Here is a 14077-nt window from a genome sequence, read left to right as displayed (position 1 = left end):
ATCGGTACCAAGCAGTCTGGTACCGGTACCATACCATATAGCTGGTACCGTTAGTACCGGTACCTGCCCACCCCTATTGTTGAGTAGCGTGGCAGCGTGGGTACTTTATTGTTGTTCAAGTGGCGCGCGGGAAGAACTGAGCTTAGCTGTGTGGCTGCGGCGCCATGTGAGTCCAGTTGCGTGAGACATATGGTGACCACTCCATAAAATATCGCGTGTAAGTGGAAAAAACATGTAAATTAACCATTTATTTGGATTTTGGACCCGCGTCATTTTAAGAAAACTCGCGTAAATCGAGAGTTACCTGTATTATGAAGTTAGATTATTATCAACTTTAGGCTGCACCTTTTGGTCATGGTTGGTTTGCTTGCAAAAATTGTAAAAAACTTATACTACTTATTTTTTAAAGATCAGAAAAAAAATAAATACACAAAAAAACTTTAATTGTTAACTTGATACCTTGGTATCACTTCTAAGTCTTCTTAAGTTTCTCTTTAAGTCTTTGCTTGCATGCTCCTCATCCTCAACCACTAACTAATTTCATTCACATTCTTATCTAAATTAAAAAAAAAAATTAAAAATTCCATTACATGAGGGAGGGAGCATGAGGAGCCATGTGACTCTTGCTCTGCCTTCTCTCCTCCTTCTCCTATATCCTTGAGGCATCCTTGTTTTCTGATGAAAAATAATATTAATAATTTGGACCATTTGGCTTTCCATGATTCATGATTCCCAAAACAACTTCTCTTTGTTTCTCCTCTGAACACTCCTGTGAACAAGATATTGGTTCATCTAGAACATCAGGTAAATCAGCGGAGGTGTTACGACTACGCTCAGCACGTACACGACGAGCAGAAACTAAAGGAAGACCGCCGAAACAGATCGGCTGAGGGAATATAATTGCTCTGCAGATGCCATGATGCGTAGGCAGGAACTGTAGACTATTTTTAGCACGGAGTCATCTAAGCGGCAAAAGAAGTGCTAATTAGTCACTTACCATCGACATATACATAGTTATGCGCGGCATTCAATTTCCAGAGAGCTTCTCGCTCTCCGGCGCTGGCGTCATGCTCGTCGCCCATGTCAGAAAAAATTATACAACACCAGCGTCATAGTCATTGTTAACCCTTTCAATACGATGACACCTACGTAGGCGTCATGAAGCCCCAGTAGCATATACGATGACGCCGTCATATTTCTATTCTGTTTCTTCTTCTATTGAGTTGTCCCGTACTTTGTGTTGGTTACTAAGTAAAGACGCCGTATGCTGTCCTTGAAATCCTATTGCTCCTCCCACCATCCTTGTTCCCACCAATCACAAAAAATGAGCTACAGTATGCACCGCCTTCTTCCCACCTTGTGTCTAAAATTAGGAAGTCTCATTGGCTGTCTCTCTCTCTCTCTCTCTCTCAGACACTGAGGCGCCGACGCCATCACGTCTCGCCAACGTTGCCAGATTGCCGTATTCAGCCTCCTATTTTTGCCGATTTCCGACCCAAAAACTGCCTCCTCGACCCCAATAACTGCCTATATAAATAGATATTGGTAAAATAATTAATTATTGGTGTCTTTTGGCAATTGCTATGGCTCAGAAATAGGTAAATACGAGGCTCTGAGTACGATAATCTGGCAACGGTGCGTCTCGCCCACCTCTCTCTCTCTCTCCCAGACACCAAGGTGCCAACACCACCACTCCTTGCCTATCTCTCTCTCTCTCTCTCTCTCTCTCTCTCTCTCTCTCTCTCTCTCTCACACACACACACACACACACACACACACACATACATTGTCTGTGATGACAAAGGAGTATCTGGCAGCTCTCTGACTGATGATAACAGAGTTGTATTTGCTGATAATTTCTCGACATTCTTCCTCCTCTATACAATCATCTGCTTTCTCTATTTCTTTCCCCCTTGCCCCTTTCTCCCCTTTCTTTATTTCACGTTGACGCAATTTATATTATGCATAGCAGGTATATGTTGACTCGTCGTGTATGCTGCTTTGCAAATACAGGATACATGTAATGAGGGCTTTCAGCAGCATAATATACGGAGGTGACAAGCAGATACATGCCGGCTCAGGTTTCCCACGTGCTACCACGCACGGCCGTGCACGCCGTATATCAGCCAGGCGGGCTTTTTGAACATCCGGCGCAAAGGGGTTAAGTCACTGTAAATGTCCCTGATGCCACCCAGCTGTTGCTTTGGAATTTTCACAATGAACAGTTTTTTCTCTTTTGGAGATGGTAGTGCCATGTCTCTTGTCTCTGCACTTCTGAAGAAACGCAAAGAATCTTCTGCATGACATTGATGGTGTGTGGGTTTAATGTTGATATTATGAAGTCATGACATTATGGATCCCTTTCCTGTCACATGTACATGTTGCCTGTTGTCCTGTACTTGTTGCCAGATATATGAGTGATCACTAAAATGCCTTAGAAAAGTCATTGACAATACAATCAATATTTTAGCATCAATTCTGATGTAAACAAAAAAGAGACACAATGCTTACCTGTCTAGGGTGGGTGTGGGACCTAAAAATTGTCCCTTTAAGTATGCATATTTGGTAAAACTATCCATGAGTGTTCCCAGAGGCTGCATGTATCTATCAGAATTTATGTAATTTTCAATAATGTTCATTGTTTTCCCCTTCACCAAAAACTGGAATCATCCAAAGAGGATGTAAGAAGAGACCAGCAAAGAAATAATCTATAGCAATAGAGATATATACTAGAGTGCACAACCCCCAACATGCTGAGCTGTACCCAGCTCTAAGATGTTCACTCTTCATAGTTTGAATACCATCAGCTGCCTCTGAAGATTTGTATTCAAAATTATTTTGCACTAAGGAAAAATCTTCTATTGTGTCAATTATAGATGTGTCTAATATTGTTGGTAAGACATGATTTAATTTAAAGAAAGGATCCTGTAATGCAACCAGGGATGGGGAATTGAATTTTAAAAACTCTCTGAGTCCAGGAAATTTTAAGGTTGCAACTCCGACTCCATCCCCATCCCTGAAATATTACATATCCACACACAAAAAAATCCTTGTTAAATCAATATTCCCACAAAAACTTTCTACAAATTGTTTCCTTGAAATGTTCTGTCACAAGAGCTCCTACAAAAGCTCATTTCCCCCACAAATTTATGGGAATTACTACAAAATGGCAACACTGGCCTGGCAGTGCACTCACATACTTTGCAAAAGAATTGATCATGCAAAGGAGTCTGAGTCAGAGATATTTTTACTGACTCTAACTCCAACTTAGACTCCAGCCAAAAATAGCTGGCTCCTCAACTTCTGACTTTGACTCTACACCTTTGAATGTAATGCAACACCATTCTATAGGTGTTAACTGTACTAACCAATCTTTTTAACCATATGAAGGAGAAAAAAGCCAAGGAATGAGTAAATATCTATCACTTGCTCCTAGTCCTTATTGCATATTGTTGAAAGGTATGAAAATATTCTTATTTAGTGTATGGGATGAAGTGAGGATTAAAAATCCCTTGACCTGATTAAAAGAAGTGTGCCTCTTACACTGTAGAATAGGGTAAATCTATAAATATACAAAAGTTTGGAAAGTTTTGTTTAGTCAGCACAACATTTGTGGTCATATGCTGGAGAGAGACAGGAGGGGAAGGAATTATAGGAGAAGGGAACAGACCCCAGGAGACGGGACACAACCCCCGATTAATACCTGGTACCCATTCACTGCTGGGTGGACAAGGGTGTAGGGTATCGGAAAAGCCGCCCAATCTTTTCCACTCCGCCCGGGAATCGAACTCGGGCTCTCTTGGTTGTGAGCCGAGTGTGCTAACCACTGCACCACGAAGCCCCCCGATACAAATATACAGGTAAAAGTGGTAAAGCATCAGTAATACATACCTCGAGAGCAAATGTCTGTGCAGCAGTGGGAGAGCTTAGGATAGCCTGTAACTGTAAACCAGCCACTCCATTGGCCAGGGCATTAGAAGGAACATGGATGGTAATAGCCTTAGGCACTCCCCCAGCTTGTTGTGCTGGAACTGTAATCTGTACTGGTACCAAGTTGGTCACCACAGCAGGACTTCCTCCTAGGGATGAGAAAAGACAAGTATAACTATGACAGAGAAAATATCACATCAGCTCTGTATGTGCCTTAATTAAAAAAAGATGAATAATGAAGAAACTTTTTTTTTTAAATCCTGCCCATTAACCTGGTAGCAGCAACGGGCCAAATTTGTGGCTTCACCGTGTAGCAGCGATGGGCCAAGTTTGTGCCATGATATAAACCCCCCAAAATAGATGATATATAATCTGATCACAAATGCTTTGATATATATTATGAAATGGTTTGTGGGAGGGGTGATTTTTTCTCATTTTTCTCGCTTGGAGGGACCATTAAGGAACATGATCCCTGCTGCTACCAGGTTAATTAATATAATGTGGTGCTATGTTAAATAAAAAAATCAATGGGCCTGAAAACAACAACTCCAGTGATAAATAATCCTGATTCTGAGGAGACACTTGTTCCTAAGCATCAGTTTCCAATTGCACTTTTTATTTATACAATATATTCCTTAAAAGTTTTAGGGGGAGGGCACAGCCTCAATGTACAATGATGCATGTTTAGTCAGCACTGGAAAAGTGTAACTGGCTCTGGGCTCATCCCAAAACTTATCAAAATACACCAGGTATTCGATATATGTTAGTTCGAAGTATGCGAATTCGCTCATATGCGACTAACATAAATGCGCCAAGTATTCGTTTTATGCAAGAAAAATTTGCTATTATGCGAGTAGCAGCGCTGGTGTGACTGGTTGGTGAAGTATGGTGTCTGACTCCCACTAGAGGGCAGCGGGTGCAAATGTTTTCCCACACTTTACTCGCCTATAATTAACCTTTTCCTCCCTCTGATCCTAAAGTTAATCCTCAGATAGCTAATTATCAGCTTAAATCGTAGAATTTGGGTGTGTCTCCCCGGAAGCAATCAATGTGCTTTATTGTTGCTTTAGTGCTTTACAATTGTGAAATGGTGCCGGAATAAATAGTTAGAGGGTTCAAAAACAGGTCGTGGAACATAGCCCCCTATAATTAATGGGATGAAAGGTTTGATATATGTGAATTCACATTGTGCAAGCTTTTTGCAGAACGTAACCCTCGCATATAACGAATACCTGGTGTACCTTTTTGCCAATAAAAATTATACAAAGATACAGAAGGCCATAAAAATGCAACAACAGGCCCCTGCAGGTGGGTTATTCACCAAATTACCTCTCCTTTCATAAATCTATTTCATAAATCCATTTAAAACACATGTTTCCATCAACTGTACATCTGCTTAGTTTGGTCTACTCATCCACTAAACTAGTTGTGACCCAGTTTTGTCTTCATGATATAGGGAGTGCATGGTAAAGGGATGAGATAAAAGAGGCAGTTGAGGAGAAAAGAAAGAAATACATGAAAGTGTTAGAGATATGTGACAGAGGAGGTGAGAGAGAGGTGGGAAAGTACAGGGAGAGTAAGATGTTGGTAAAGAGGCTGGATGAGAATTTTGGTAGGAAAATATCAGCAAAATACCAGAACAAAAACTTTTCTGGAAAAGTATGACTGGCTACTTGAAACTAGCCATGGATAATAGGACTGTGAGAGAAACAGAACTGTTTGACAAATTTTGTTAGAAATTTTGATTATGAGAAGCAATGCTACAAAATACATGCCAAGGCTGCTGAGCATAACAGCCAGAAAACATCACACTGCTGTCTGCAGAACTCAAGAGATCAAAGTGGACATGACAAACTTTATCACCAAGGTTCACAACCAGTGATAAATCATGAATTAATTATGACCCAGAGATAAAGCACCAGCTGTCACAGCAAATTCACCACTGCCAAGAAAAGCACAAAGTTCACAACAATATGAAGTCAATAATCGTTATTATTTTGAAGTCCAAGGCATTTTACACGTGGAATTTCTCCTTCCTCGACAAACTGTTAATGACAGGTTTAATTATGAAATACTGAAGTGGCCAAGGAAGAGAATTCAGCACAGACATCCAAGAAAGTGGAAGAACAATGACTGGGTTTCCCACCACAACAATGCACCCTCCCACACATCACTTGTTTGGTAGTTCCTGATTTCCAAAATTTTGACACAATTCTCATCCCCTCTATTCACCAGACTTTGCCATCTATGATTTTCAGCTTCCCAAGATGAAATTTTGGCAGAGTGTATCAATTTGACATGATTGAGAAGACCCAGGCATTATTGCAGGTGCTCAAGACACTCACACTTAACAATTTCCAGGGATCCATGGAAAACCCACTAGGATCACTATATATATGTCCAGAGGTATTACTGGGGAGGCGGTGGCTGAGTGGTCAGTATGCAGGTGTGGTGAGCCCATGGATCTAGGTTCGAGTCACACCGAGTCACACTGATAAATTTCAACGAGTGATGAAAGATTACTCACATGCTGCCCAGATCTTCAGTCAATCCTAACTTCACCAACTTTGTTCTGGGGGGTAGCATGGGCCAAGCGATAGTCATACATCACGGCAGCCACTATAAATAAAATTCACCTGCGCCACTAACAGGCTGGGGTTTCCCAACAGACCCCTCAAGAAAGCCTACCAGTGCTATAGACAGCACCTAATAAAATATTAAAATAAAAAATGCAAAGGAAACAGTGAAAACAAGGAGTTGGGGCAAATCCCATTTATATTTTAGGTTAACCCGGTAGCAGCGGGGATCATGTTTCTTAATGGCCCCTCCAAGAGAGAAAAATGAAAAAAAAAAAATCACCCCTCACACAAACCATTTCATAATATATATCAAAGCATTTGTGATCAGATTATGTATCATCTATTTTGTGGGGTTTATATTATGGCACAAATTTGGCCCGTCACTGCTACATGGTAAAGCCACAAATTTGGCCCGTCACTGCTACCGGGTTAAGCCAAAATCCCTAAATTTTGGAGGAGCACTTCATAAAAGGAAGGTATACTTTGGTATCCTGGATGTCACACTGGCCCTGTAACTCAGAGTAATGGGTCAAGGGCCAATGTCACAGAAATGAGCACTGAGGTCACATGCTGCTCTAACATATGGCCCTAACTTTGCCTACTCATAAAATGGATTGATAGGACTACACCTAACCCCCTGCTATCGCACCTTCTGCTTTCATGTTTCACTACTGTCATGCACACCCTAAAAGCTGCCATCCTAATGCTGTCGCACACCTGAAACATGCTGTTACACACAAAACCTGGGTGCGTTGGTGGATTTGAATCACCCAGGCTGTCCAGTACACGGCAGCTGATAGGAGCTATGTCATTGACCATCCTCACTTAAGGATTGGTTGATGCTCCCTTCATTTTCCTACTTATTCAGTCAAGTGTGCATTTCTCCATTGACAACATTGAAAGTTGCCCCCCAATTTGTTGAAAAAATGGCCACCAAACATTGTGTAACGTCACATAATGGAACAAATAATTTTCATCAAGATGGCAGCGTTAGCCAAATGGCCCAAGTTGGTGCATGTTGTGCCTGTATTTACCAAGTTCTGAAATACAAGAAAAGAGCTGTACTAGGCTCGTGCTGTCCCATCTCCATATGCTTATTATCCAGTTTGGCTTTAAATTCATGAATCGTTTTTGCACACACAGTCTCCTCGTCAAGTCTGTTCCACGTTGTTATGCTTCTGTATGGAAAACTGTATTTCTTGATGTCTCTTCTACAGTTGCTCTTCTCGTGTGTGTGTGTGTGTGTGTGTGGGGGGGGGGGGCAGTTTTGATAAACCAAGGCAGCAGCATAGCCATACTGGGGTGCCCAGTGTCGCCTCTGCTGCACCTTCTTACCTTCTATGATTGTTTCATGCTACTATGACTGCCGTTGCTGGTAAATGATCGCCTATAAGAAATGCTGAGGGAATACTGTGAGGGAGCTGTTGTTGGTAGCCATTTCTGTTGCTGTCAGCTGACTGGCTGTCTGGTTTGTATCACCCACCCACCCACCCATGGAAGGTTGAGAAGCTAACAAGTAAACTGAACCTACCCGTTTTTTTTTTGTGATGACAATGTAACCCAGCAAGAATCCCCAAAAAAGTTGGAAAGTTTCGTTTAGTCGGCGCAACATCTGTGGTCATATGCCTGAGAGAGACAGAAGGGGAAGGAATTATAGGAGAAGGGAACAGATCCCAGGAGACGGGACACAACCCCCGATTAATACCTGGTACCCATTCACTGCTGGGTGGACAGGGGCGTAGGGTATTGGAAAAGCCACCCAAATTTTTCCACTCCGCCCAGGAATCGAACCCAGGCTCTCTCAGTTGTGAGCCGAGTGTGCTAACCACTGCATGACGAAGCCCCGAACCATCGCTGAGCATAATAAGGTGGCATTGTGAGTGATATAATATCATGTTGGTACAATTTGGTGGGAAAATATGCCCAAAGAGAGGCATATTAGGCAAAAAGTTAATGAAGGTTAATTAGACACCAAGCACAGTAGAGCCCCATTTAGCGTGAGAATTAGGTGGATGAACGCGGTCGCGCTAACTGAATTCGCGCTAATTGAATAAAGTAACCAATATGAAAAAAATTATTTGGTGCACACGTGGGTCTGACTTTTGGGTTTGATAATTACTCAAAATAATCACTCGCATTAAAAAAAGAAAACCTACGATTGGCTGAGCTCTGAAAACACATTTGTGATTCGCTGGGAGTCCGATGACGTCATCGCCGGCTCTCACCCGATCAGCGGCCTCGCTGCCTTAAGGACACTTGGACAACCGGCAAATCTAAATTTTCCAGGTGTGCATCACACATGGCCAAGGTCAGTTGCCCGTATCCACATCCACAACGTAAACAAAGCACTCGCCCTGTATCAACATGGCGTCGTCTGCTAAAGTAAGGGCTCTCGCGGCTTGCCGCGCATCATGGCGACTTGTGCCGCGCATCATGGCGGCTTGTGCCGAGCATCATGGCGGCTTGGCACAATTTTCAAAATTCAGTCGTGGTGGCTGCTCGCGCTAACTGAGGCTTTCGCGCTAATTAATTTTTTTCTTGGTAGATGGTGGCTCGCGCTAATTGCGGTTTGCACTAATTGATCTCGCGCTAAGTGGGGCTCTACTGTAATCAATTAGAATTATTCCTATTGATTCTTCAATTGAGCTATCATGCGCAGTTTCGCAACCAATTGTATGTGACAGCAGGGGGATGGATGTACATGAAATGAGTGGAAGACGAAGTGTTAATGCTACTAAAGGGAGTGTTTCTTTGCTGACGGAGAGACTGAACACTTCTGTCATGGTTATGGCTTGAGCAATAATAAAACGGTAACTTAAGAGGTAAGAATCTGTACTCCTACAATTTATAACACTACTCTTTACAGTAAGTTAACAATTAAGCCTTAACCCCTTGACTGTGGATTTCCTACAAGAAGACATCACCAAGCTACAGGAATTGAACAAAAAGTGGCTGCTACAATTCAATGAAGAAAAATGTAAAGCTATGCACCTTGGAAGGGGAAATCCAGCATACCAATACCACATGTGAAACACTCCACTATCCACCACAGAGGCAGAGAAAGACCTGGGAGTATATGTTACCAGGCTACCAGTGAGCCAAATTCGTGCCAATCGCGGCGGACGGGTTAAAACATAAACACACACCTGCTGTCTGTTGTGTCTGTTGCTGCTGTTGCTGTTGCTGTTGCTGCTGCTGTTGTTGTTGTTGCTGCTGTTGTTGCTGCTGCTGTTGTTGCTGCTGCTGCTGCTGCTGCTGTTGAGACTGCCCTTGAGACTGATGAGATGCAGCGCCAGGCTCAGAATTAGCAAAGACATTCATGCGGTGCAACTTCTGTTCCCAAAGCTGGCGCAGCTCAGATAGCACCTGCTCATCCAGTCCCTCATCCAGGAAAAACTCCCTCACCCCTGTGATGACATCGTCCATCACCACGCTGTACACTTTGCTCTGTCAATGCACAAAACATACAGCATTATTGGTGTTGCTACTTCTTTTTACTAATGCAAACAAGAGAATAGATATAATCAGATAATCAACTGCAGCTCACACTCCATAATATAAGATTTTGGAAGCTATCATTATAAATTGAAAAAATACTTAATATTGGTGGAAATAAGAAGAGTTGGTGACTAATTAAAAAGCAAAAATTCACTGCATGAATTTTTTTGTTTTCAAATGGAAAATGATGATACTCTCTACCTATGAGGTAACACAACCAGAGTCTTACAACATTTTTCTGCCATACAAAACTCCAGCTAAGATTTCAATGACCAAAAGCAATTTCTACAACTGTACTATCTATTCCATAGCCCCACCGGCTTAAAAATTCACACGAAAAAATTATCATGTGTTTGAAAGCATAATTAGTACAAAATGAGGTGAATTTGTCATGTAGTATGTTAGAAATCTTAACCCGGTAGCAGCGACGGGCCAAATTTGTGGCTTTTCCATGTACCAGTGATGGGCCAAATCTGTGCCATGATATAAACCCCCAAAAATAGATGATACACAATCTGATCACAAATGCTTTGATATATATTATGAAATGGAATGTGTGAGGGGTGATTTTTTCTCATTTTTCTCGCTTGGAGGGACAATTAAGAAACATGATCCCCGCTGCTACCGGGTTAAAACTCATACTTATGGAAGACCCACAATTATATACCCCAGATCTGTCAATCATAAGAAAATAAAATGGGCATAACAGAATTGCAACTTTACATAATTCATACCAACAGATTAAATGCTCAACATCAGTTAAGAAACATTTAACATCTCATCCAAGTGTAATCTTAAATTTGGTGCTTGCTTCAGCAATTGATATAACTTAATTACTGGAACTATGAAGAAAGTGGCTGGTAAACATGGTAAAGGCAGATGAATTAGAAGCTAGATATGCATTTTGTTGTTGCAGTTTTCACTTTAGGCCTCAATGTCATGATAATCCAGCACTGCACCCCGGTCTGAGCTCTCTCTGCAGTTCCAGTCTTCTTTAACCCGGTAGCAGCGACAGGCCAAATTTGTGGCCTTACCGTGCAGCAGCGATGGGCCAAATTTGTGGCCTTACCGTGCAGCAGCGACGGGCCAAATTTGTGGCCTTACCGTGCAGCAGCGACGGGCCAAATTTGTGGCCTTACCGTGCAGCAGCGACAGGCCAAATTTGTGCCATGATATAAAACCACCAAAATAGATGATGCATAAACTGATCACAAATGCGTTGATATATATTATAGCATAGTTTGTGTGAGTGATGATTTTTTTCTCATTTTTCTCGCTTAGAGGGGCCATTAAGAAACATGATTCCCGCTGATACCAGGTTAATTCCAACTGATCTAGGATGGAGTCTGATCCTGCCCTGCTGTGATGTGTGTAGCCTTGTACTGGGGGAGCCTTGTAACATCTAATTTGTTCTTGAATTTCTGAAATTTCAAGGTAACTTATGACCAGACTTTTGTTTCAATACCTGGACTTGACTATAGTCGGTTTCACCAAGATATTACAGGTGGCCACGCCTCCTATTTTTATCTCTTGATTTTGATTAGCTCCGTGGCAGCCAATCACCGCGCAGAACCCGTCAGTTTGCTTCCACCTTGGCCGCTGGCATCACAACTCTGTGCTATGTTGTTAGTTTTCTAATACTGTCTGGAATACTACAAGGCCTACCTGTGTTTTCTTAGTAGCATTGTAATCCTTGAGTCATTATCTATAACATTCATTCTTGAACACAAGATGACTAAGCATTTTTTTGACGTAGATATCTTGTGATGAATGAAGATATTTTTTTTATATGATAAAAACAAGTTTACATTTCTATCTATATTCAAGATAACTGTACTTGTGGCTTTTTTTTCTCATCATAATCTTTGACAGTTTAGGCACTTTACATGTTCAATGGTGAAATTGCACTAAGTTAATATTTCATGGTGATTTTGAGGTGTTAACATATTTTTTTATGCATCACATAGCACTGCGAAGCAGTGTGAGCGTAGGGCAAGCTTCCTGGGCCAAGCAGACTAGAACTTTTTCAGCGTGGTGATTGGCTGCCTCTTGGCCAGTCAAAATTGAAGAGCCTGAGGGGGAGTGGCAGCCTGTAATATCTTAGTGAAATAGACTATAGGCATATGTTGGGTAACTGTCAGACTTAGCTGAAACAGGGTTGACATACCTCCCCCCTCTGCCCTGAAGAAGCTCCGCTCCAACTCTCCCTCTCAGGTGAGCACTATTCGAACATCTGACGGCTACCTCGTATCGGACATGGATGGGTAGAGGGTTTGTTGGGCTGAGTACTTTGAGCAGCTGTACATGGCGGACCCTCCACATGGGCAGCTTCCAGTTACTGGGGTGCAGGTGGTGAATGCTGATCCACCCATTGATGAAAGTCCACCCTCTCTGGCTGAGGTCAGAGGCTGTGGCAAAATTGAGGGGTGGAAAGGCACCTGGCACCTGTAACATCAGTGCAGAGCTGCTCAAAGCTGGAGGTGAGGCCATGATCCATGGGTTGCATGCGGTCTTGATTGCCCGGTACCATTCCTCCTGACTGGAAGAGGGGCTTGGTCGTCCCTATCTGGAAAGGGAAAGGGGACCAACAGGACTGCAACAACTACCATGGTATTACACTGCTCAGTGTGCCAGGCAAGGTGCTTGCCCACCTTTTGCCGATGCGAATTCGCAGCCAACTGCTGAAGATGCAGACCTGAACAGTCTGGGTTCACACCTGGTAAGTCAACAACTGACTGTATCCTAGCGCTTTGCGTACTGGTGGAACGCTGACGCAAGTTTCGACACGGGATGCTTGCAGCCTATGTCGATCTCAAGAAGGTGTTTGACTCGGTGCATCGTGAGTCACCCTGGGATCTTCTGCGACTCCGAGGGATTCCTGCGAAGACTATTGGTCTGCTGACTGGCCTGTATTCTGGGACAGAGAGTGCTGTGAAGTGTGGGGGGGGTTGTCCTGCTTCTTTCCCATGAATACGGGAGTGAGGCAGGGCTGTGTCCTTGCCCTGTCACTTTTCAACACTTGTATGGACTGGGTACTGGGCAGAGTCGTGGACTAGAGTCATTGCGGAGCATCCATTGGCAATATCAGGGTCAATGACCTTGTTTTTGCCGATGATGCAGTAATCCTGGTAGTCACTGGAGGTTTGGGTGATGGCTCTCGAGGCACTGCATGAGGAGGTGAAGCCCTAGGGACTTCAGTTCTCCTGGGCCAAGACCAAGGTACAGGTGTTTGGAGGCTTGCTGGATAAAACAGTACAGTCTGTTCATGTGTGTGGCGAGGACGTTGAGATCTCAGAAAGTTTCACGTATCTTAGTAGCGTAGTTCATAACAACGGAGAGTCTCGTCAGGAGGTCTTACGACGGATTGGTCTGGCCCACGGTGTTATGGACTCGCTCAACACGAGTATATGGCGTTGCAATAGCTGTGCAGAAGGACAAAGATCTGGATCTTCAAGTCCCTTGTGCTCCTTGTCTTACTCTATGGCAGTGCTAAGAAGCAGCAAGCAATAATAATAAAAATCGTAACAATAGAAAAATAGCAATATAACAACATACGAACAATTCAATATACGAAGTCTTCCGGAACGTAACTTGTTTGTAAGTTGGGGAACGTCTGTATAGGCATGTGTAATAAAATAGAGGGCCCTGTGGAGTGCCACGAGAGAGAGAGATTTACATAGAAAATCAAACGGTGGCCGAATGGAAAGCGAGACGGCCCCACGTTCAGGAGGACGCAAGTTCAATCCCCGACCGGTGCCACCAAGCTGGGATTTTTCAGCCGCCGCCGAGTGGCTTAAAACTACCCACATGCTGTCCAGAAGACCACCTATCAACCCGACCTCTAGATTCTAGGATCAAAGATGAGCTCCGGGAGGGTAGCATGAGCCAATGCAAGATGGCGCCACTATAAACACTCGCCTGCGCCAGAAAGGGCTGGGCCGACCGTCAGGACCCACCAGAAAGAAGCCTTGGAGCGACCATCAGGATCCACCAGGAAGAAGCCTACCGGCACAATAGGTCGCAACGTAAAAAAAAAAAAAAAAAAAAAAAAAAAGACTAGGTGGTCTGTC

The 14077-nt window shown here is 43.1% G+C and overlaps 1 protein-coding gene across 1 annotated transcript in view; it reads right to left on the bottom strand.

Annotated features, from left to right (window-relative positions):
* The window catches only part of LOC126982750 (transcription initiation factor IIA subunit 1-like), a gene marked incomplete at its 5' end in the record, with an annotated part of 38984 nt that extends 29025 nt beyond the window's left edge, over positions 1–9959 (bottom strand). The window contains 2 exons of the mRNA XM_050835074.1: positions 3892–4079; positions 9656–9959. Coding sequence (XP_050691031.1) covers positions 3892–4079; positions 9656–9959 — 492 coding nt within the window. The remainder of the gene's footprint in view (positions 1–3891; positions 4080–9655) is intronic.
* Between the last annotated feature and the right edge of the window lie 4118 nt (positions 9960–14077).

Source organism: Eriocheir sinensis, chromosome 51, assembly GCF_024679095.1.
Source record: "Eriocheir sinensis breed Jianghai 21 chromosome 51, ASM2467909v1, whole genome shotgun sequence".
NCBI classification, from domain to species: domain Eukaryota; kingdom Metazoa; phylum Arthropoda; class Malacostraca; order Decapoda; family Varunidae; genus Eriocheir; species Eriocheir sinensis.
This window is presented reverse-complemented; position numbering and strand designations above follow the sequence as displayed.